The sequence below is a fragment of the Melanotaenia boesemani genome, chromosome 13, assembly GCF_017639745.1.
Source record: "Melanotaenia boesemani isolate fMelBoe1 chromosome 13, fMelBoe1.pri, whole genome shotgun sequence".
Taxonomy (NCBI): Eukaryota; Metazoa; Chordata; class Actinopteri; order Atheriniformes; family Melanotaeniidae; genus Melanotaenia; species Melanotaenia boesemani.
The window spans coordinates 24,571,499-24,594,768 of NC_055694.1; the positions used below are offsets into that span (position 1 = coordinate 24,571,499).

The 23,270-nt window shown below is 38.8% G+C and overlaps 1 protein-coding gene across 6 annotated transcripts in view; it reads left to right on the forward strand.

Moving 5' to 3' along the window:
- Positions 1–23,270, forward strand: part of agrn (agrin) — a 257,582-nt gene that overhangs the window by 141,514 nt on the left and 92,798 nt on the right. For all 6 annotated transcript variants that reach the window (XM_042004268.1, XM_042004269.1, XM_042004270.1 and 3 more), the window contains one exon: positions 4,567–4,782. In XM_042004268.1, the coding sequence (XP_041860202.1) occupies positions 4,567–4,782 (216 nt within the window). The remainder of the gene's footprint in view (positions 1–4,566; positions 4,783–23,270) is intronic.

Sequence of the window (23,270 nt, forward strand, 5' to 3'; positions counted from 1 at the left end):
AAACAGGAACTTTCTGCTTCTGAGTCATTTTTATTGAATCTGAATGAAAAACCAGCATCAAACACAAATCAATAATGCAATATGTGATGAATTATGTCTCTTTTATCCTCTATTCATGGAATCCAACACCATTTTGGAGGTAAAGATTAATGTGAACGAATAATATTCCCTTATCTAAACAGTGTATATTGTTGTACACATTCTACCTTGTTGAGAAATGAGTAAAAATGGAAAAGAATGGATGTTTGTATGTGTTTTGATCCACAAGAACTAACTGAAATGTGTATCCTCTTAGACCCAAACTGAATCCTGAAGCATCAAAACTGGCTAAAGAAGGTGGAAAATTGCTGCCAGAGAACTAAGCCTTACTTTCTTTCAACTCATAAACCATGACATTTTTCACAGGGGCTTTAATCACTACACCACTATCCTTTTCCTTTTATAACCAGCTGATGCTCTGAGAGAATCCTTAAAGCTCTGACACCATGTCATTTTTAATGGATGAGTCGCCCAAACACAGGATGACGTGTTACCTGGACAAGACGTGACAAGGACAAACTGGACATGCTGTCTATTATTTCCAATGGAATTTTCTTCCTGCGCCTCCAATAGAGAAACAAAACCCCTACAGAAGGGATGGAAGTAAAGCTTTTAGAGCTGCAGGCCTGGAGGGAGTTTACCTAACATTGACTAATGAGCTTGTAGGCTATGCTTGCATATGTGCACATTAAATGCAGTCCAAAAATCATTTTGAGCTTTTGGCTATCTTAGGAGTAGCCATGCATGGAAAAAGTTGTCTCAGAGTGACAAATATCCTCCATTTCAAGGCTGCCTAAATAGCAGCTATAGGAAAGTGGAATACATTTAAACTCATTGTTTAAATGCTGAAACTCATCAGTCTTGTCCAGTAACTAGTTTAGTAAATTATGTAAAGAAAATGAACTCAATATCATTGTGTGTATGTGTGTGTTTGTGTGTGTGTGTCTTTGCAAATTGTGTAAACTAGTTTGTGTGTAACTTTTGGTAGTTGTATGTGTAACATATAATCTGTAAACCGTATAAACCATTTTTTGCGTACCTTTGGGTACAAAAATAAAATTACACATGCACAAACGACAAAAATGCACACACATTAATATTTTAAACAATTTTTATAACAATAGTTTTGTGTTCAAAACGGCTCCTACACATACAAATGGTTAAATGCGTGTTCGTGAATTGCCTCGTACACATGGACAAAGCTGCACGGGGTTTTGAGACTCTTGACGCTTCCGAGAGCCTCACAGCTTCCTGCGTACATGGTGCATTTAAGTGCTGGTGGAAAGCTGGGTCATCTGGAATTTAATCAGATTTTTTTCCAAATCTGTCTACTTACAAACTAGTTTACACAGTTTGCAAATTATGTTTTACACACACACACACAATGATATTAAGTTGATTTTCTCTCCATATAAAATCCTCTATTGTAATCCAAGACACTCTGACACTCTTTGAAGCAAGCCATCAACCCATGCGGTCGAAGGGAGGACTGCTTACAAGTGACATTTGTTAAAATACATTACATCCACTTAATTAATACTTTCTGCTGTTTTCTTTAATAAAAACTTCAACTGATTTTAGCAGACAGCAAACGGTGTTGCAAACATGGTGATTATGTCACTAGATTGAGCTTGTTTTCTGATCCTGGATAACATTTTGTGACACAAAATAACAAAGAATTGTCCAAGTAACACAATGACTTGAGGTTAGCTTGAGCAGCTTTTTCTATACATGTCTCCTCTGCTCTCTTTGTCACAGTAAAACAAACACAGCAGAGAAGGCAGCAAAACAGCAGTAGACTCGCTGAGTTGAGTAAAACAGGTGTACATAAACTATGAGCTTGGCTGCATCAGCAGTCAGTAAATAATACGTTGCTAATAAAAGATGTATTTGTTCGCAATCTCATATCTCCTTGGTTTTGTTGAACTAGATGTCTAAACTGAAGAATGTATGTTTGTGTGATGCCCAAAGCAACAGAATGACACCCAACACTTGAACTGTGTATGTTGCAGCACCCGTGAGAAGAGCTGCTTTTTCTCTCATTTGTGAGCCTTGTAAGGTAATAGCAGATCTGGCTGCGGGACATGTATGAGGGATCCTTATCCATTTCTGTTAATGTTTCTGAGCTCCCAATAATAGCCTGTCAGTCAAACTGGATCAGGGCCAGCACTGTTGGACTTATTTGTTGACAAAGTTTTGTTGGTGGTGTACTTTTGTTTTCAGCCTTCATGACAGATATAGCTTTTCATATTTACTGCCAAGGATTTTTGCTGCTGTTGTCATTTTTTTTACCTGTTCCGAAGAAATTGAAAGTGTCAAATGTATATCTGTTCTCACTTACCAGGAGGGGTTTTCCCAGGAAAGATATTCTGCTATATTGGTATGCAGTTAATGCACTCAGACCAGAACCTGCACTTGATACCTTTACTTCCACAGAGCCTTTAGCTCCAGTGTCAGTCCTTTGTCAGACAGCTAAGCTTGAGGCCAGAGTAAGGTTTTACCTATAAGAAAACATTGTAAAAGACATCTGGTTACTCAAGAAACAACTGGCGTCCATTCTAATTTTTCTCCTCAGAAAGGGTTTGCATTTTCATGTTATTTCAGTAACTCTGTTGTTTTTTATTAGCTTTACTACTTTTCTTTTTGCATTGTAAAATTAATATTTAGATGTTACTATATTTAGATCAGAGATGTTTTAATGACCCTCAACCTTGCTGTATCAGGCACCCTCCCTCTTTCGTAGCAAATCTGACACAGTTTGATTGAATTTCACCTTTTGTCACTGCTTGCATGGCTTCGTCTGTGAGCCACATGCACAAACACACACTATCGCACAGCGTGAGGTGTGAAGGGATGGCAGAGCAGTGGGCCAGCCATGACAAGGCCTTTATTCTAGCACCAGGCCACATGTGTATGTGTGCGTGAGAGAGACACCTAATGCTAACACTTCTCAGACACACACAGGCAGTCAAGAATACAGATGCATTCATGGATAGTTTCTCACACACACACACTCACACTTCTTTCTCCCCTTGGAACAAGTGAGAGTGAGCTCAGGTAGCTGTCAGCTGCTCCCCTACAGGGAACAGTGGGCAAGTCAAAAACAGCCTCCTTGCCTGTCACTCTGCACACACACACACACACACTCTCTCTCACACACACACACACACATGTATTCACACAGTGTGCTTGATGGGAGGAGAAAAAATGAGATGCCTTGGGCAGATGCTGGACCAGTTGTCTAAGCTGCGAACAACGCTTGTGCTTGTGCATGTGCGTGCGTGTGCATGTGTGGGTGGGTGGGCATGCATGTGGGTGTCTATCAGACTGTCTGTCTTTCTTTCCAGTACCACAAAAGCCACCTGCCTGTGAGCACAAGCGAACATGCCGGTTCCAGTTTAGTCCTAACCTGTGAGCCAGTGATAAGAAACAGCATGTATGGGAACATGTGCGTGTGAGTGTGTGACATATATCCACAGTAGTGACATTGGCTGCTCGGCTCTCTTAGGACTTTTTTGTTGTTGTTGTAGAGTGGACTTTTTTTGTGTGTGTGCTTTCGTCCATTGATTTCCAATGGGTTGGATACCTGTGAGAGCTTGCCATCTCTTTTAAACGCCCCCAGAGCTGAGGCAAGGACGTCACGCCAGCTGGCTGTCCAACAGCCCTCTGAGTGGGCGCTGAGCCACAGCAGCTGTAGCCGCCACTGTACGGGTCAATTACTCTCTAAGTTAATATTTTGTGCGCACAACATAACCACATACACATGTATGCTTGTAGTTTGCCCTGTGCATTCAGCTTCCTCTGACAAAGTTTACAAGTTGCTGTTTCACCCTTGATCAAAGCTGAGGACTCAGTGGGAGGTTTCGGATCAAAGTCTTAAGAATTGTTGCCGCCTGACTTGCAAAGCCTTGAAGTGTTTGGCCAGCCTCAGTTTGTCTACGTGTTGTCATCACCCCATATTTTCCTTCACGGTGGATCATTGATGTTTCAGAGAGCCTTATGAGAATGTAACTGAATTGTCCGAGAGGCTGTGTGTTTGTATCAGTCTGTTGCCTGTAGTTGGATTTTTTTACGTTTTCCTGACATTTAGAAAATTTCAACATTGCAGCTTTTTCCAAAATCTGCAAAAAGCTCAGAATGCCCGACATCACACTGTAGGGGTTCTGCATGATTGGAGAGATTCTACCTGAATGAATTGAGAGCATCTGTTTGCTTTACATCAGTCCCACATATAATCCCTGATGCTTTTTGTTGCTGAACTGTATTGAAGTCTCTGCAAAAATCCCAGTGGCTGACACATCCTGGGATAAGTCTCTTCAGATATGTCTGTCTGTTGAAAAAAAAAAGGAAGTTTACTTCAGTTCATGAGCATTTTCTAAGAAAAAGAAGATGTAAGAGGAAAAAACAACTTAGTCTATTTGGAACACTGGATATTATCCTATGAAAATCTTTAATTTATCTGAGTATTGGACAAGATGTTTTTACATCATCACCTATATCTCCGCTTTTTCTCTTCCTGTCTGCTAGGCTGTAGAGGGATGCTGTGCGGTTTTGGCGCTACATGCGAGCGGGACCAAGCTGACCCAGCTAAGGCCGAGTGTGTTTGCAAGAGAGTGGAGTGTCCATCCTTGGTGGCTCCGGTTTGTGGCTCGGATTCATCCACCTACTCCAATGAGTGTGAGCTGGAGAAAGCCCAGTGCAACACCCAGCGGCGCATCAAGGTGCTGCGCAAGGGACCCTGCGGTAAGTACAATCACCTGCTTTTTAAGCATAATCAACAATCTTTTAATGGGCACTGATTAAAAATTAATCCCTCAATCTCATTATGAGTCTATAAATGGCTTATTTTTGGAGCGGGATCTGAGATCATTTCATCCTTTTTAACTGCAGAGTAACTGTTTTTTTTGGAACTCCCTTGGCATTTGTTGAGTGGTCTGCCTATATCTGTTTAATGTTTTTGCAAGATATTAAGTCTATGAAAATAAGCCAAAATTACTGCTAGCGATGGGAGTAAAAGAAACTTGAAGCTTTGAGTATTGAAGTCATTTTAATGCTGATACAAAAATTAAACTGGTCAGATTTGATTGGTCACCCACTCTACTGTATTCATGAGATTAGCACAGTCTCTTAATGTCTAAATAAGACTGATAGCAATCTGTCCATTTTTATGACCTGTTGCTAATAGTATAAAGAGTGCCTGGACATTTTGAGAGATTTCATTATCACTTCTGATATAGAAAAGATTGATCCAAAAAAGGCCAAGTAATTTCATCTGAGACAGTCACTTGCTATTAATCTGCTATGAGAGTTGAATGTAAAAGCTGAAATATTGCTGGATAAAGTGCTTAAAGCAAACTGCCAGGGCTCTATGGTTTGGGATTTGCCTCAAAATAATTGAATCAAGATGTTTGGGAAGAAAGATATAGCTAACATTGTTTCTTCAAGAAACATAAAGCTGCAAGTCTTCAAGTGGTACTAAATTACTTGTAGATGGATTTCTATCCCGCCCTGTTCTAATACAACAGATTTAGTCTTTCTGTCTTTTTACCACAACAACAACAACATTATTTCTTTTCTATTGTCTTCCCAATATGGCTGTGCCCCCCGTGCTTAAACACTACCGACACCCTTACAAACAAAACGTGCACCACTTGCTGTTCCCACTGGTCGCCATCTAGTGCTTATTTGACCTCTGGTTGGTGCTTATTGCCTCTCTTTAGCAAAGACCATCAAAATCCAAAGCTCCAATGAGCAGATTCCTGCTGAAGCTGGAACATTGCAGCCACCTCAGTAATAACTAGTGTTTTGTCCCTGTCAGTGTGGGCCCGCTGCTAATTCCAGGGGTCTGATGACATTGCAGGCTTGAACTCAGCACTAATAACAATCTTGGGAACTACTCACAACTGGCAGAGAGGAAATAAGGAGATAGAACAGATAGAAAGAAGACAGAAGAAACAGTACAGCAGAGAAGAGAGAGAAGTAGCTTGTTCAAAGAGAAAGCATAATGCAAAAATGGAAATAGCTGTGAAACATTCAGAAAAAAGAGAGTGCTCCCAGAGCAAGTGAGTGAATGATTGGGTGAGTGAGATGGAGAAATTCTAGGAGCCTATTAATTCTATAGAAAGGAAGCTGTAGTTCAGGCGTTTTAATGATGGTATATGGAGGTTTAAGGCCATCAGAAGCAACATAATTAGCACTTACAACAACAAAAGGCAGTATGTGGAAAAAAGTTAAGAAAATAATAATCATACTAATTATAGTATCCAGATTATTACTACACAGTTGCCACCCAAGCAGAACTTTTCTAATCTACTGATGTGCATTAAACAAGAATTCTACTTTCTCCATTGTCTGTATTGTAGGGAGTCAAACAGGACTGAGGCTGCAGCTAAGTAACATTTCATGTTATTATCTTCATACTGCTACAGGTTTTAGGTGCTTTTCAGAGGAGGCGTATTTTATTCACTTTAAAGACACATGGCCTCCACTGCAGCAGCCTCATTACCATTTGCTCTTTAAGAAGACATTAGACAACTATAGCAAAGGTTAAAATGGTAGTGAATCGAGTTAACTAACCCTTTGTGTTTCAGCTTGGTTTAGTCTTGTCAAAGCAATCGGCTGTCAGTTTTTTTTTTATTTTTTTTTTTATAATGTATTTTATATGCTTAATGAAAAAATAACTTGACAGATTAAATATGAATTACGTTAACTCATTACTTGCCAGGCTTCTCGCATGAACATGAGTGAAGTAAGAAATTAATTCAGAAAATAATTTAAAGATCATTTTAATAGTATTTTCTTTACAGTTCGATTATCTTCAGTATGGTATCCATAAATCAATTTTGTATAATCACAATATTTTTCACATTAATTCATAAGATTTAAATTAAGGCCGTTAAATAATAATAATAAAAAAAGTATAAAGTTATCAGCGCCTTTTGATGAATTTAAACTAGATAAGACTGAATTTCCTTTCCAGTGTTAACATGATCTGAAAAAACATAAATGAATAATAGCTTTAATTAATCTTGATGCTGGATGCATTTCAGAGCATCAGTGTGAGAGCATAAGGACCGATGTTTACAAAAACATAAAATGCTCTATCTTGGTGCTGTGTAAATGCTAAATGAGAGAGGTCTTTTGGGATTGTTGCAGACTGTTAAAGGCACAACAAAAATGACATCCAAACAATTCAAGCTTAACAGCAGTAAGATGAAGTGGTGGGCTCAGATTCTGCACACTGAATCAAGTGTGGCTTCTTGGGCAAAGACCAGTGAACACATCAAGATTTTAAAGAACTGGCTTGAAATGAAGAAATAAATGACTGCAAAAACTTGAAAAAGCCCCCATCTTTCAGGAATAATGTTCTTTGGAAAGAGCAAACCAAAGCAGAGCTCTGTGGGACTGCAGTTCATCAATTTGTTTAAATGCGGTGAAATGAAGCCCACGAGGTCAATAAAACCTTGCGCACTGTTAAACATGGTGGAGGTTTTATTATAATGTGGGGCTGATTTGCTGCCTCTAGCATCAGAACCACCCTGTGTAAAGGATGATGAACTCAGCAGGAGTCAAATATGTCACCAGAAAAAAAAAAAAATTTAAAAAAACAAAAGGTGGAAGGGGAAATTCTCAGGTTCTCCACCAGGAAATCTACAGCAAAAATCAAAAAGTTCAAATAAATGCTTTGAAAAGAAAAATGGAAAAATAAAATGGAAAAAAATGATAAATTATAAAGTACTGTTAAAGACTGCAGCTCTGCATCCTTAACACCACCAAAAACCTTGACTGAGAACTGCAAAAACACATTAAAAGTGCTTAAATATATAACAGCAGGCAGATAGAATTTTTTTTTGCCGATGACAGCAATGGCAGCCTTCAAACCAAATATGAAAAGCAGTCATTGACTCCAGTCTATGTGCTGAGTTTGTCTTTTTTCCCTTTTCACAATATCAGAGGAGTTTCTCTTGTTGTTGATAGATAACTTTGGACATTTTAATATGTTACCTGGTATATGGTATTACACAATTATTTGATTTATTTATTCCAAAAAATGTTAAATTCTGTACTTCCAGGATTGTATATTACTGTTCCATTTAACTTTTTTATTATGTGGGTCTATCATCCAGATAAACTACCTGCCCAGAATGTCTGATAATGGAGAAATGTATCTATTGTATCATTTCATATAAGCTGAAACCTTTAAACACTAACAAGGTGACATTTTGACAGTCTTGCAAGTACTGCCAGAATTTAGAGGCTTAACCCTGAAGCTGGCAGGTACATTTGTAAGTGTCTGTGAAGTTTAAATTGTACACCCCCTGGCCTAAAGAGAAGTCATCACCTGGATTTAACTAAGCAAATAGGTACAAGCCTTCTATTGGATAATTACTGCATGGGTGTTATCTTTCAGCTGGCAACAAGTTATTTAACCTCAACTGATGCAATGAGTAGTTTCTCATTTCTTAAACAACCATGTCGAAGTTCACATCCCACCTCAATGGAAAAGATGTTAAATAAGGGTCAAATCACTGGCATTAAGCTGAGAAAACTTCTAAAGAGATTTCAGAAACTGCTTGCAACTAATTGGGTTAAGAACTGTTCAACGCATTAATAGCTGGAAGGATAGTGGGGAAACATTATCTTTGAGGAAGAAATTTGACTGGAAAAAGTCCTGAATGATCATGATTGGCAATCAGCTAAATGTTTGATGAAATCAAATTGAAGAAAAACAACAGTGGAACTCAATTTATTAGTTAAAGCAATAACATTTTTAGCATGAACAATGTTAAGGGAACTCAAGGGATTTGGACTGAATAGCTGTGTAGAAAGGCTTTAATTTCCTAGGGAGCATAAAGATTGGACTCTGGACTAATGGAAGAATGTGGTCATGTGGTCTGATAAGTCCACATTTACCCTGTTTCAGAGTGATGGGAGCATCAGAGTAAGAAGAGAGGCACATGAGGTGATGCAATCATAATGCCTAATGCTTACTGTACAAGACTGTGGGGCCAGTCTATGATGTGAGGATGCTGCAGCTGGTCAGGTCTACGTTTACCAACATTATGTTCCCAAAGGATGAGGTCGGCTGACTACCTGAATGTACTGAATGAACAAGTTATTCCATCAATGGATTTTTTTCTTCCCTGATGATGTGCGCCTATTCCAAGATGACAATGCCAAGATTCATGGGGCTCAGATTGGGAAAGAGTGGTTCAGGGTGCATGAGGCATCATTTTCAGACATCGATTGGCCACCACAGAGTCCAAACCCGATTAAGAATATTTGGGATGTGCTGAAGAAGGCTTTGCACAGTGGTCGAACTCTCCCATCATCTATACAAGATCTTGGTGAAAAATAAATGCAACACTGTTTGAAATAAATCTTGTGAAATTGCAGAAGCTTATTGGAACAATGCCACAGCGAATGCTGCTGTAATCAAAGCTAATGGCGGTTCAATGAAATATGTGACCTTGTTTTTGGTGGTCAGTTTGTGTTTACCAGGCAGTGTAGTTGTAAGTTTTGTAAGTAACCTAACAAATTAACAATTTTACAAAGCAGAAAGCTTCAGTAAATTCTCCTTTCAATTCTGATATCATTTTAAGATTTAAAATTCAAGATTAACTTTTTGTGTGCACTAATTTGTGTCAGGCTTTCTCCCCAGCTGCAGAAGTGATGAACAATAATCAAATTCACACATCTATCATCAAACATAAAAGCATACAAACAAATAAAAAAAAATAAAAAAGATAAATAGAGCAGTAGATTCACAGATTATGTACAGTGATGTGTAATTATAAAAATGCTAAAAAGCGGTGATAAAAAGAAGCAAGAAAATCCATCAATAAAGGAGGAGACAAAATCGATAGATAAAATCAAAAAATAAAAATAAGATAGAAAAAGAATAAAATTAATATAGAATAAAATTAATAGATTATTGGAAGGTATGTTGGAGAGCACTTCTTCTGGGGACTCCCTCGTTCTCCTGGGGAACTGCAGTGCTCACGTGGGCAATGACAGCCTGGAGGGGAGTGATTGGGAGGAACGGCCCCCCTGATCTGAATCCAAGTGGTGTTTTATTATTGAACTTCTGTGTTCATCATGGAATGTTCACAACAAGGACCATGTTCAGGCATAAGAGTGTCCACATGTGAACTTGGCACCAGGTTGCTCGAGGCTGCATTTTGATCATTAACTTTGTAGTCGTATCATCAGACTTGAGGCCGCATACCTTGGACACTCAGTTGAAGAGAAAGGCAGAGCTGCCATCTGATTGCCTCTTGGTGGTGGGTTGGCTCAGATGGTGGGGAAGGATGCCGGTCAGGCCTGGTAGACCCAAATATGTTGTGAGGGCTGCTGGGAACATCTGGTGGAGCCCCCGGTCAGAAAGAGTCTCGTCTCCAGCAGAGCTTCAACCATGTCCCAGGTGAGGCGGGGGACATTGAGTCCTAGTGGGCTGTGTTCTGTGCCTCTGTTGTTGAGGCGGCCAATTGGAGTTGTGGCCATAAGGTTGTTGGTGCCTATCACGGCAGAAATCCTTAAACTCGTTGGTGGATACCTGCAGTAAGGGATGCCGTCAAGCTGAAGAAGGAGTCCTGTCAGGCCGTTTTGGCCTATGGAACTCCGTAGGCAGCTGATGGGTATTGACAGGCTAAGAAAAACGCGGCTTCAGCAGTCTCCAAGGCAAAAAACCAGAGCATGGGAGGAGTTGGGAGGAGACGAGCTGGTGAATGTGGCTGGACTTCCCTGCCCCTGCGACCCGACCCTGGATAAGCAGTAGAAAATGGATGGATGGATAAAATGAATGGTCTTACATGTTTGTTTCTTTGGCGTTTGGTGTTACAGCTACTTCAATGCAAGCAGCCATGGTCAAGTGTCTATAAACCACTATAGTAGCTGTCAGATTGCTTTATTTACCTCTGCCTCTACAGCCTTGTTGAAAGCTCCCACATGTCTACAGACAACACAGACTCAAAGGAAGCAACAAGATGAAGAGCGCAGTCAGGTTTTAAAGTGTGGTTTAATATTCATCAACATTTATATTTATGTGTTTGGCCAAAGTCAAGGTTATTCACGTCTGTACTTTGTAAGCACAAAAATAGAATAAAGTGCAGGCGTGTGGATGTGCAGCATGGTGCATATGCTTGCCTGCTTGGGTGTGTGTTCAATAAAGGGAAAGGGTGTTGGAGGTCATTGGAAGCAAGGTGACAGGTTTTCATTCTCTTTCTGCCACTAATAAATTCAGTAGTACAGAAAGGCCTGCACAGGTCACTCTGGACTAGATTATGGAATTGTCAAGGCTGATGGAGGATGAGGAAGGGGAAGATGGGAAAGAGGAAGAGCAGAACACTGTGCAATGGGAGGGATAGCTGCAGGATTTGCGGCGCTTTTAACTTTAAGAATTGTGTGGGTGGTCAGATTGGTGCTTTTGTGCAAAGCTTTTCTTGACTCATTCAATCTGAATGGCAGGTTTGCATTGAGGTAAGTGAATTGGATACCGTTCTGAGGATTCATCATGCCCAATTCAAATCTATCCTGGAGTCTTATCTGGCACTCGGGAATACAGCCACAAAAGAGGTTTTTCTCTTGCAGATTATCCCTTTTATAAAGTGACTGGAGTTATGTGGGGCATATTATATCTAAGTAAATGCCTGAAACTTGGGTTATGTTTTTACAAACAAAGGGAGAGCATCAACCTGCAGGTTCATCACATCTGTATTGTGCACACACATTTAAATTTCACAATTTAAGCTTCATGGTGCTTACTTAAAGCAAGACTTATGCTGTAAAAGGGCAAATTTTTAAAATAGAAAATGAAATGCATTTGTCGATTAAAACAGACCACATTCATTTTTCAATCAAATTGCAATTTTATTTGTTTGTTTTTTGTTGTTTGCTAAAACATGTTCAAAAGAAGTCAGGATAGAGGATATGGAAGATTATAAAGGGTAACAAATTATACGAACAGAGCATCCCAGAATGACAGTGTCTTTAAGAAATAAAAATGAAAGGAGCTCAGAACTCTGGAGAACTGTGTGGGAAAACTTGACAATAGCATTTAAGTCAAACTTCAAAGAATAAGGGTATGTAATCCTCAACTAAAGATACAGAGGATATTTTGAAATCTCTGTAGAGAGAACTATTAAAGCACCAGCATTGATATTGGTATGGGATGCATTCACACACATGCAATGTGAGGGTGTCATTGATGGTACAGCATGTCCAGGTTTTGGAGCAAAATATGCTGTTTTTGAGATGATTTACTAATAATGGAAGGCCTTCATGTTTCAGCAAAGACATGCCAAGCTTCATACAGCAACAGAGCTCCAGAGTACAGGTCAAACTGGTCTATCTGCTGTCCAGACCTCTTATCTGTAGAAAATACATTAAGGAGGAAGTTTTTCAGGACATAAAATTGTATATCCAACAAGAATGGAAAAAAAAAGAAATCTCAGTTAATAAAACTGGAGCAGTTGGTGTCTTCAGTTTCAAAGTGCTATCTTAAAGTTAGAAGAAAAGAAGATGCAGCACATTAGTAAACACACCTCTGTTCCAGCTAAAGTACCAAAAGCATTACATTTTAAATGAGCTTTTTTTTTATTTTATTTTATTTAGAAAAACTAAAAATGGTCTTGAATTGTTAACCCATTTAACTCATCAAGTGAATGCAATGATTGAAGTGAATTATGAAGTAAGAAGAGTGATGAGATGGGTTTGAAACAAACCACCCAAGGTTAGCCAGGCTTATTTGAATGAGAAAAGCAAAGTAAACTGTACAGGTCTGGGGTCTTGCAGTTTTAACATGAGATTATTTACAACTTAGATGTTAACATATAGTCCACCCCCATATTCCCAGTGGTCAGACAGCACACTTTAGCAGGGTTTAGCTCAGTAATGTAAAATCCCTTAAAATCAAACCAATTTAGCACCTGCTCTTGAACCTAAATTGGCTAATAGCACATTTAAGGTAATAGTGTAAGTTCCCACCTGAGGACAAGTCTGAATGAACTGCATGTTGTTGAGGTGCGGGTGCGCTGCTCTCAAATTCATAACCTGCCCCTTAATGACCCAGACTAGCTCCGGTCCAGCTTCTTCATTATCTTCCTTTTGTTCTAGATGAATAATCTGAGGTCCGTAGGGTTACATTTCCGGCAGTCAAGCACACAGGCGATGTGCACAAAATGGCCTTAGATATTATCAAAATTAAAAGGAGAAGCTGCGTTTTAATTGGCCCTGCTGGAATGCCCGATAACAACATAATGTGAGGAAAAGAGCCGGTCAGTTAAGGAAAGAAAGAAACAGCCAGCAGAAGGGCTTTAATCTGAAGAGAGACATGAGACATTTGGGCCACTGTGTGCCCCTGCATTTGTGTATTTGTGGGCATACACACCATAGAATCAGGCTATCCTAATATTGAACTTGGAGAAGAGTGGTAAATACACTCCTTTTCCCAGAGAGAGCCACAGAAGTGCTGCAGAACACATCTTGTGTGGCCACTCTAGTGGAATCTAAAGTTTTTATTCTTTACTTTCTTTTTCTTTTTTTTTCAGGATGAGTGCAACAAGTAATACAAAAAACTGGAGTGTGTGCGTGTATGTAGGTCAGTTGACTGGGACTGAAAAGGGTGATCAATGGAGATTGATTTTGTGGGTGTGCAAATGCACGTATATTTTCTTAGAACCTGGCTGTCAGCATGGCCCTTTACCTTCTATGTTGTTAGTCCATTTTCCTTCCTCTGAACTTTAGAGAACGCTTTATCTGCTGGACCAACACTCTCTTGTGTCCTCGCTGTGAAAAGAGAGGTATCGGGACTCCCCAACTGCTCTGACATGCTGCAGGTTGTCAGGCCCAATACCCGGAGAATAGAATATAAATACACAGTACAACGTTTTAGTTCAGTTATTTGTGATATATCTTCAGAAGTCAGCAGCCAGCTTCTATATAAAGCGAGTTTAAAGCAAACTTTTAAAAAGCCAGCTAAATGGAATCTGTGGTTTTTGACTGCATAGTGTTGAAAGGTGGTAGTTTCTCCAAATCAAGAATGCTTTCCCCAAAATAATAGATTCTACCATTTCACATTCTCAAAGAAAGAGCCCTTCCATATATTCGAAAAGCCTAAACAAGTAGGCAAAAATCACAGCAAAAATCCCAGCATCAGTTCCAAAACTAAGATGCTGTTAAATGGTGAGTAACTGTTTGCTGGCTGCCCAACAAACATTTATATTGTCCAACAAAGCAAAGCAATTTATACTTAACTGTCTGTTAATGGAGAGCTGTCAAATGCTCACAACTTTATAATGAAATGCAATTATGGTGAAAGCAAACTTAGTTTAATCAAGATCCATATAACTCAGGTCCTGATTCATCTAACTGGGACATCTTGGATGTGTGTAAAGGATTGTGGGCACATCCTTAAAATGAAACAGAACTATAAGTCCTTTGCAAGATTTAGTACTTTCTTAAGATTTGATGACGTGGCATCCTAGAAACAGCAGCTGTTAAGAATAAGAAGCTTTTATGCTGATTTACTCAGGCCTGTAATAAATGCATGTATTAAATTGAAGGTGGAGTAGCTGCTAACCAGGAATGTGCAAATTAAACCAGTGACCTTGGTTTTATATGAGAGAAAATGGAGAGCAGCTTTTAAAAAGTTAGTTTTTCCTCTTTTTTTTTAGAATTGTTGGCCATCTTTTTATTTATTTATTTATTTTTTCTAGAGAAGACAAACCGTGCGATTGATCATGTGAGTTCAGCTTCCCTGTGTAAAGTATTCCGATCGTCCCTTATGCATAGGCGCTGAAAAAAAAAAGGAAAACTACCTCTAGTGAGGGTGAATCATTCCTGAATGGATTAAACTCAGTTCTTGAAATTGTGCATGAAAAACTTTAAACATTACAAAGAAAAAATTCTTTTAAAAAAAAGGGCCGACTTAGACATCAGTGTTAATGCATTTGTAACAGGCAATAGATGAAATTAAAAAAAATTGAAAATTATCTTTTTCAAAGATCGTATTTCTTCTTTGTGCGTTCATTGACAATTTTGCTTCTTTGTGTTTCTGACTTTCCGTTGAAAGAAGACCTTCTCCCAGAGTTAAAATAGACATGGCCTCAGATTGTTACTCCATCTGTGCATTTTGTCTTTTGTCTCGTTGTTAAGGTGCTCAGGCTGAGCCAGGTAAAGCCCTGATTTATCCCCTCCTAGGACACAAAGCTGACTGGGAGGGAAGGCTTCTGAAAAATCCTCTTTTAGAAAAAAAACCCTCCAAAAACACACTTTAGAGTGGAGCAGGAGAGACGATCAAAGCCAAACTGCTTTATTCCTCCTTAACCACCTTATACCGCCTACTTCTACTTCACTTTGCACTCATGCCCTGACAATGTCTTTTGTTACCACGGTTACGTTCCCAGTTGCCACCAGTGTCAGTGAACTGGTGGTAAAAGCTGTATGTGCTTCACACTTCTTGCCTTGCCAGAAAAGAAAACAGTTTTCAGCACATTTTGCACAGAAGTCCTCTTTACCTTCATGAATTTTCATCTTATTTTAATTTTTGCTCTGTTCTTTCATCCCTGTCATCTCTCATTCTCTTTGTCTCATCATTTCTTACCTGGTTTTATTCTTTTCCTTCTCTTTATATCCACCTTATATCTTCTTCTTTATCCTCACTTTCTGTCCATTCCTCTTCCTGTCTGTCTGTGCATCACTCATTTCTAGCCACGCAACATAGTTCCTCTTCCTCTGGTCCATTTCACCATTTTTTCTCTATTCCATCTCTCTCCTATTTGCCGCTTTAAGACTTTACAACAAAATATGTTTCTTGCTGCTCTCATCAGTACGACCAGGCAAGCACACACATACACTAAAATGTAAAAAAGTAATCAAATTTCTCCAGGGTGATTGCTGAACACACATATTCACGCACACAAATGCACAAACAGACACACAGGGCTAGAGGTCATAGTAAATAACTCAGCTTTCGTGCTTTCATTTCCCTAGGGCATTGACTCTTGCTTGGTATTCATAACCATAACATACAGAATCTGACGGACTGAATATGTGCGTGTGAATGTGTGTGTGTCTGTGTTCATGTGTGCTGATAGTGTATTTATACCCTTGTGCATGACAAGCTTACGCATACAGGCGCACTTAGTGAAATATACACATACTGCAGCCTTTTTGCAAATAGACTGAAAAATATACTGTCTTGTTATCACCGCACTCACTCACACACATAAAGAGATGATAATGGGCTTTGCTGGAATCCTCCATCCATCTTTACTTGCTGTTCCACTCGCCTGCGACTACTGATACTTGTTAGACAAATCCCGTCTTCCTCTTCATCTCTCAGTCCCAGCCTCTCCCTCCAGTGCTCACCCTTCTAAACATAGTAAGAAAAAACACATTTGGTGTACACATCCATTTCCACACACACCTGTTTAATCCCAAGCAAGGAGAAACAAGGAGTTGTGTTTTCAGACTTTTTAATGTAGTTATGCATTTGGATTCTCCTGAATAATACATTTTTATTTGTTATTTTCACTGCACATACTTCCAAAGAGATGCCAAAGCAGAGAAGTGTAGAGGATGGAGGATAACTACCAGCTCAGCAGAGATACTTCAGTCAGGAGAAGAATTCGTGAAGAATATTTGCTTCTCTGCTGTATGTATTTAAACTACACATACAGTATAGAAACTATCATCCATTAGTAACTGGTCATCATCATTGAACAGTTCATTATTTAAGTTAAGTTTGTTGAGTTTGGAGAATAAAAACTGAATATATTCTTATCAGTGCTAAACTCTTTTATAGTCGCTCCCTTCATTACTGTACATTTACTCCTGTCTTGTTTCTTATTTAAGTTCTGTCCATCGACTTTTAGGCCCCAGAGTAAAGCTGTGTTTACATTGTGGCAGTGGAAGGCAAATTAGACGGTTCTTTCCTTCAGTGGGAGATTGATTTTAAATCCCACTGGCGCAGATGTAAAATGAGCCAACAGATGTTAAACTTTCTGGATTCTGACTATTTTTCTCACTCAGCTGTTGAGATATTCATCCACATTCAGCCATGTGTGTTTGAGAATCGACGGTCTCGTCTCAAAGCCAAGATGAAGTAATTCAGTGGTTATTGATCAAGGTCATCAGGTACAGCTGGTGCTCATGTTAGCGATATAATGAGATGCTGTTTACGCCTGGGTTGGAATGTGAATGCGGCTAACTAGGTGGGCGGAAAGCATTTCTGCAGTGTTTTGTCCTGCAGGATAAGAAATTGAAAGAATAAAATAATAATTAATAAAAAATAATTGCCTTTGGAGTAAGAGTGTAGTGCTATGTGTCATCTGACTGTTCAGTTAATGAATATCTATATTATTCCAACATATCATAATGAAGTGGGGGCAGTGGACTGTGGCATGTACATTATATTTCCTAGCTAGCAATCCTTAAGCTATTTAGTTGCATTTTGCACCAAAGCTGCAAAAATGATTATACAGACGCCGGTTTCTGCTGCAGAAAATAAAGGACCGAATGAGCTGAATTCACTGATTTCAAAGCTTACAAACTGCTATTGTCCAATTCAAGCTTTTACCCTTTGTTACTGTAAATAGGAAGCCATAATGGCATCATATACTTTCAGTATTTCTTTTATTTTATTTTTTTATTTATTTTTCAACTGAAGGCAGGGCACAGCCAGTGAAGTTGGTGACCTTGATGAGGAGTTGGTAATGAAAAATTGCAAGCGACAGGCTGCAATTGTTCACGACTGCTGGTTGTTTTCAGCTCAGACAATGACCATGATAGAATATATTAGTGCCAGCTGGTGACACATAACTTGTGTTTCCTGGGTTTTTGTGAAAAGCAGCAATGTGGTTTGGCACTGTAATGCTTTAATAGGGAGCCGCAGCAGGGAGCAATGTGAAATATTTGATCACGAGGGTAGCTGAAAGGAAAACAATCAAACACTTAATGTGAGGTGCTTGTACAGTAAGTATAATTTTCTATAAAACATGTGAACATGCCATGTAAGTGAATATTCTAGGATAAAGATGGAAGATACATTGCACAGGTATAACTGAGAATTACTGATTATAAATATAGTTGATTAATTGTAGTTGAACTCTGTTCAAATCTTCAGCGATGAAAAATGGAGGTATTATAATTGTTAGCATTTGCTTCAGGATTGGCATTATAATATTATAATGTATAAAGTATTGATTTGCATCCAGATTTAAGCTTCCCTTCATTCTCATCCTTAAATATGAAGTCAGTGCCCTGTTTATAGAGGAATAACAGATGAAAGTAACTATTTAAATCCCACCTCCCATAGGTTTAGCTTTAAAAGTGACCAGAATCACTTGACCTGTGACACTGACCTTATACTTATTTTGTGAAGGATAAGGGAGAATAGCAGGAACTTCACAGAAACCAAGACGATGATGAAAGTTTGAAAGTGGTTTATTAACAGAGGGAACTAGGTTTAATCCAGGGAAATGTGCGGTGGCGGTGCAGAGTGGCAGATGTCCTCCAAAGTGCAGGCGGTCTGGGTAGGTGAATCCTGGGTTGTATCCAAAAAAATCATGGCCTGAGTGAAGCTGGGCAGAGAGAAAAGAGAAAGGAACAGGATCACTGAATAAGTCACGACAGAAAAGCTCAACAGATTTTCAGTTGGCCGTACAAATACTGCTGGTAAGCAGACGAACTGGCACTGAATAAAGAGCTGACCCAGGCTTAAATGGTGGAGACAATCAGGACCAATTGCATCCAATAATCAGCCACACACAGGAGAGCTGGAAGCAGAGAGGAGAGGCAACAACAAGAACCCTATAGATCCTAACAGATTTTCTCTGGGAGCTGATTTTCTGTTTACCACAATCCCATTAAATTCCTTCTAACTTTGTGAAAATTGTAAGAACAGGCGGCTATCCCTTCATTTACTAAAATGTTTGTTTTTTATCTCTGAGAGGTATTCATTTTCCTCATAATTATAGAAATAGACGAACACTTTGTGCTTGTTTGCAGTAATAACACTTTCCAGAAAATGAGGAGAATCAATCCACCTTATTTTAAAATACTATTTGCTCTGAATAAATGTCAGTGCTTTCTCCTCCTGCAGCTCCATGCCATCTCTCTCTGTCTTCTAGAAGCTTATCAGAACAGCTTAAATTAAATTGTTGTCATGTTAAATAGGGTTTTATATTGGTAGGCAGAAATGGGCACACTGATTTGAACGGTTTATCTGATTACAGTGTGTTTGTGTGTATGTCTGTGCAAGAGATAGAGAGAGGAATGAAGGTAGTTTTATTTCATAAACCGCACTTTGGTCTTTTCTCACCATGAATTAAAATTTTTAATCCATTGGAACTTTGATAGTGTTTTTTTTTCCCTTTAATTAAGCTGCAATCTATGTTGCAAAGCGCTCATTATCGTGGTGTTTCTGTGTTTGCTTGAGGGAGAAAATTTCTCGTATTTCTGGTGATGAGCTTTCTGCATCCCTGATGTCTCAGTTTATCCCAAATAATGACTGAAAATGTGAAATTCATGGCTTAATGCTGGGTTTTTGTTAATATATTTTCACTGTATTTTTTAAAGCCAGACTGTGAGCTGTGATCTATAAACACAGTGATGCTCTCTTTTCACATTGCTTTTAACGTTGACATTTTTAGAATAAACTTTCCAGTCATTCATGACCATGAAATGAAAGGTCAGAAGAAAAAGGGGTAAGATTTTTATCACTTTCCAACACTGTTGATAATTACACACTTTTAACCTCATGAATGGTCGTCGAGGTCTTTAAACTTTCATTCATATGGTTAAAGCTAGAATTGCTCTTGTATCACCTTGTGACAGACACTTAAAGAGACGTTCATTTTCATCAATATTGACAAAGGAATAGAAAAGTGGGTTGCCAGGCATTCATGTGGAGTTTCTGTTGATACTGCAAATCTTTGCACATATGGGCTTGTATTTGTTTTAAGGACCAAACAACTACAGGAACTGACTTTGTAGCAGCTCTGAACAGCATATTGTACCCAGCGGCCAACACTCATTAGTAAAGTGTTTTTATGGCAAAGGCCAAGTATGATTAGCCAACGCTTCGCTGCACATCAGTGCTGATTTTGGCTCCCCACCACCAGCAGCTCTTGTTAATCAGGAGTTAATGAAAGGAAACTTGCGGCATATGCGCCACTTAGCCAACACGAATCCTCGTACCTTTTTCTGGGGCCAGGGTGACATTCAGAGTACACAGCTCTACGAGGCAAATTCTCTGATTTCAGACTCACTTTTCATTTTGTTGTCAGTGTGTGAGCATATACATGTTTTGGACATTGAATTGAATTTCTGCCTGTAAAGTTAATTTACCAGCAGTGAAGCAAACCTGCACCAACTGGATCAAATGTGTTTAATATCATATGTTAGAAATGTATTATAAAGTTAACCCTTTGAGATGCATCATCTTGTTTTTGAGAGGGTCCTCAGCACAGGCAGACAATTATAATAATACAATGCATAAAAACAATCAGTATTCAGACCATTCACACCAACAAACAAAAAGCTCTCCAAGACTATTCACCCCCGAGTAAACCGGCCTCTCCGGTACAGATGGAATGCCTGTACCAATTACCAATGAATATAGTATACCCATCCACATAAACTCACTTGAATAACAGGCATATAGGGGGGATTACCAAACAACATCTTCGGTTATTATTTAGGTTAAAGCAAACATTTTATGAAATATAACATCAAAAACAGGAGCAGGCAAGTTCTAAAGATGCGTTCAGAGGCAATAGATCTGATTGAGCTAGGTAAGTTGATTCAGTGTGACGGAGTTTTGAATTTAAATGCTCAATGACCAATTTCTTTGTTGATTTTGGGAACAGAAAAAAAGCTGCTCAGTGTGCCCCAAATTATATGACGGCCTAAATGGAATTAGATAAATAGTTGAGATAATAACATTTAAAAATTAATTGGTGCCAGTGAAACTGTCTTCTTGATTTTAATGCTAACCAATTTAATTACATGCACATTTGATGGTCATGACTTTTATAAGGACATCGTGGCTTTGACAACTGATGCGTAGTTTAGAATTTAACTATTTGAACAAATAGATTGATTTAGTGGAATTATGGCCTTAAAAAGCAACAACAAAAAGGCTTTTTTTAAACTCTGACTTTATTCACTTAGTTTAGTTCAAGTATCTCCTTCATTTCTTTCAAAAGACCTTCAATCACACCTTTTCGGTACAAACAGAGACAGCTTTCCAATAGCTAGATCTACTTTTTGCTACTGGAGAGGAACCTGAGGTTAAAGACTCTTTGTCAGCCAGTTCATCTTCTTTTCTTAATTTTTTAATCTCTTTTAGCTTATTTACTTGAACTACTGGTTTGAAATAAAGTAAGTTATTACGCTTTAGCTCCTTGGCTGGTTTATGTAAATAACCTTATCCCACAAATAAAGTAAATTCTTAGCAACCTTGCAAGGTTGGAAATGTTAAAATGTTGTATGAGAGGCTCATAATGATTATATTTTGTGCAAAATCTACCTGAAAGTGATGATTTTCATCATTGTGTTTAATTTTCATTTACAACAACCCAGCTGACAGGCTAAAAATACCTCAAATGATATTAACATTCTGTTAGTTTGGATGCCATATACAGCCATATTTCCACACAAATTTGATAAATTTTGAATGTCTTGCAGTACTGACATGGAAATCTCTGAAATAAGACTTTTATAGCATTTAATGACACAAAAGCTCAAATGGTATACCTAAACATGGCTTCTGACAAAAGAAGCTTATTGATTGTGTTTATTTTTCATGTTCATTGAATTTCAGAAATTTTTATAGAATGGTGAAACTGCAAAAGCTGCGTCTGTCAGAGTTTGTCATAAATGCCACATTCAGACGATTTAATCCTGTCCTGCCTTCATACTGTCACTCAACAGAATAAATGAGCCCTGAGCAGTCATTTCAGCACCACACCTGTGCTTTACTCCATCTTTCAAGCGTGAGACATCTGCCAGCAGAAAATGACAGCTATGGTGCAAAAATCTGAGTGTAGCAACATTATAGCATTTTATCATCTTGTCAGGGTTTTTTTTTTTTTTTTTAAGCAGCTCTCCTTGGACAATATTATTGTTTTTTAAAACAACAATTGTAAAGCTCATCTTTTATTCTCTTAACTCCTAAAACTGCATTTTCTAAAAACAGTTTTCTTAGGATTTGTCTAAATATTCTATACACTCCCGAACAACTACTTTTTCATGAGTGTGACCAGTGACTGGCTTTTTGTGGCTCATTTTCCATTCTCAAGGGTGATACTGCAAAGCGTGTAAAAGAGAGCAACAGCTGCAGTTCCGTGGAGCTCTTTGAAGGACTACATCAAACACAAAGAATCGTCTTCCAGCCATTGGCATCACAGTAGAGAAAGTAAAGTGTGTGTGTGTGCGTGTGTTTGTGTGTGCTTGTGTGTGTATATGCCCAAACAGCTTGTTGGAGAGGTGTGTATGACTGTTAATCCTTTGGCCTTTCCTAAGACCTTGCCTTCTGCTTCTCATTACTTTGTTTGGATTTCTAGCTGCATATTCTTTTAATCCTTATTTAGTTCTTAGATTGCTGCCCTTCTCTCGCTCCCATTCTGACCCTTACTAGTTCAGTAGGTCTTCTCTGTCCACTTTGTAGCATTTTAGCCAACATTTTCCATACCGCTTATTCCAATTCAGGCTCGCAGGGAAGCTGGAGCCTATTCCAGCAATAAGCAGGCAAGAAAACAGGTACACCCTGGACAGGCCGCAAGTCCATCGCAGGTCCTATACAGAGCAACAAACAACAATTTAAGGCTCATTTATACTTGTGCGCCATCTGTGTCAAGTTGGTTACACCGTCACCACCATAGGCTCTGCGTAGGTCCACAGAGGCTTGACGGGTCCCTCTCCCACCCAGACATTCAGTCCGGCTACGCAAACGCAGCGACGCAGAAGTAATTCATTGTGATTAGTCAGTTTGTGATTACGTGTTTCCAGATTTTTTTAACTTCTTGCTGAATGACTGCAGAACGACGTCTCCTTCTTTGTCTAATTTGTTTGTGCTGTAAAATGTTAAACAGATGGATAATTTCTTTGTCTTCTTCCACTATCTCTCAAAGATACTGCACCATGTCAGCTGCCATCGTTGTTCTAAAACAGGAAATACTTGCTGGAACTGAAGCGAACTGAAGCGAATCCACCCTGTGGATTTACTA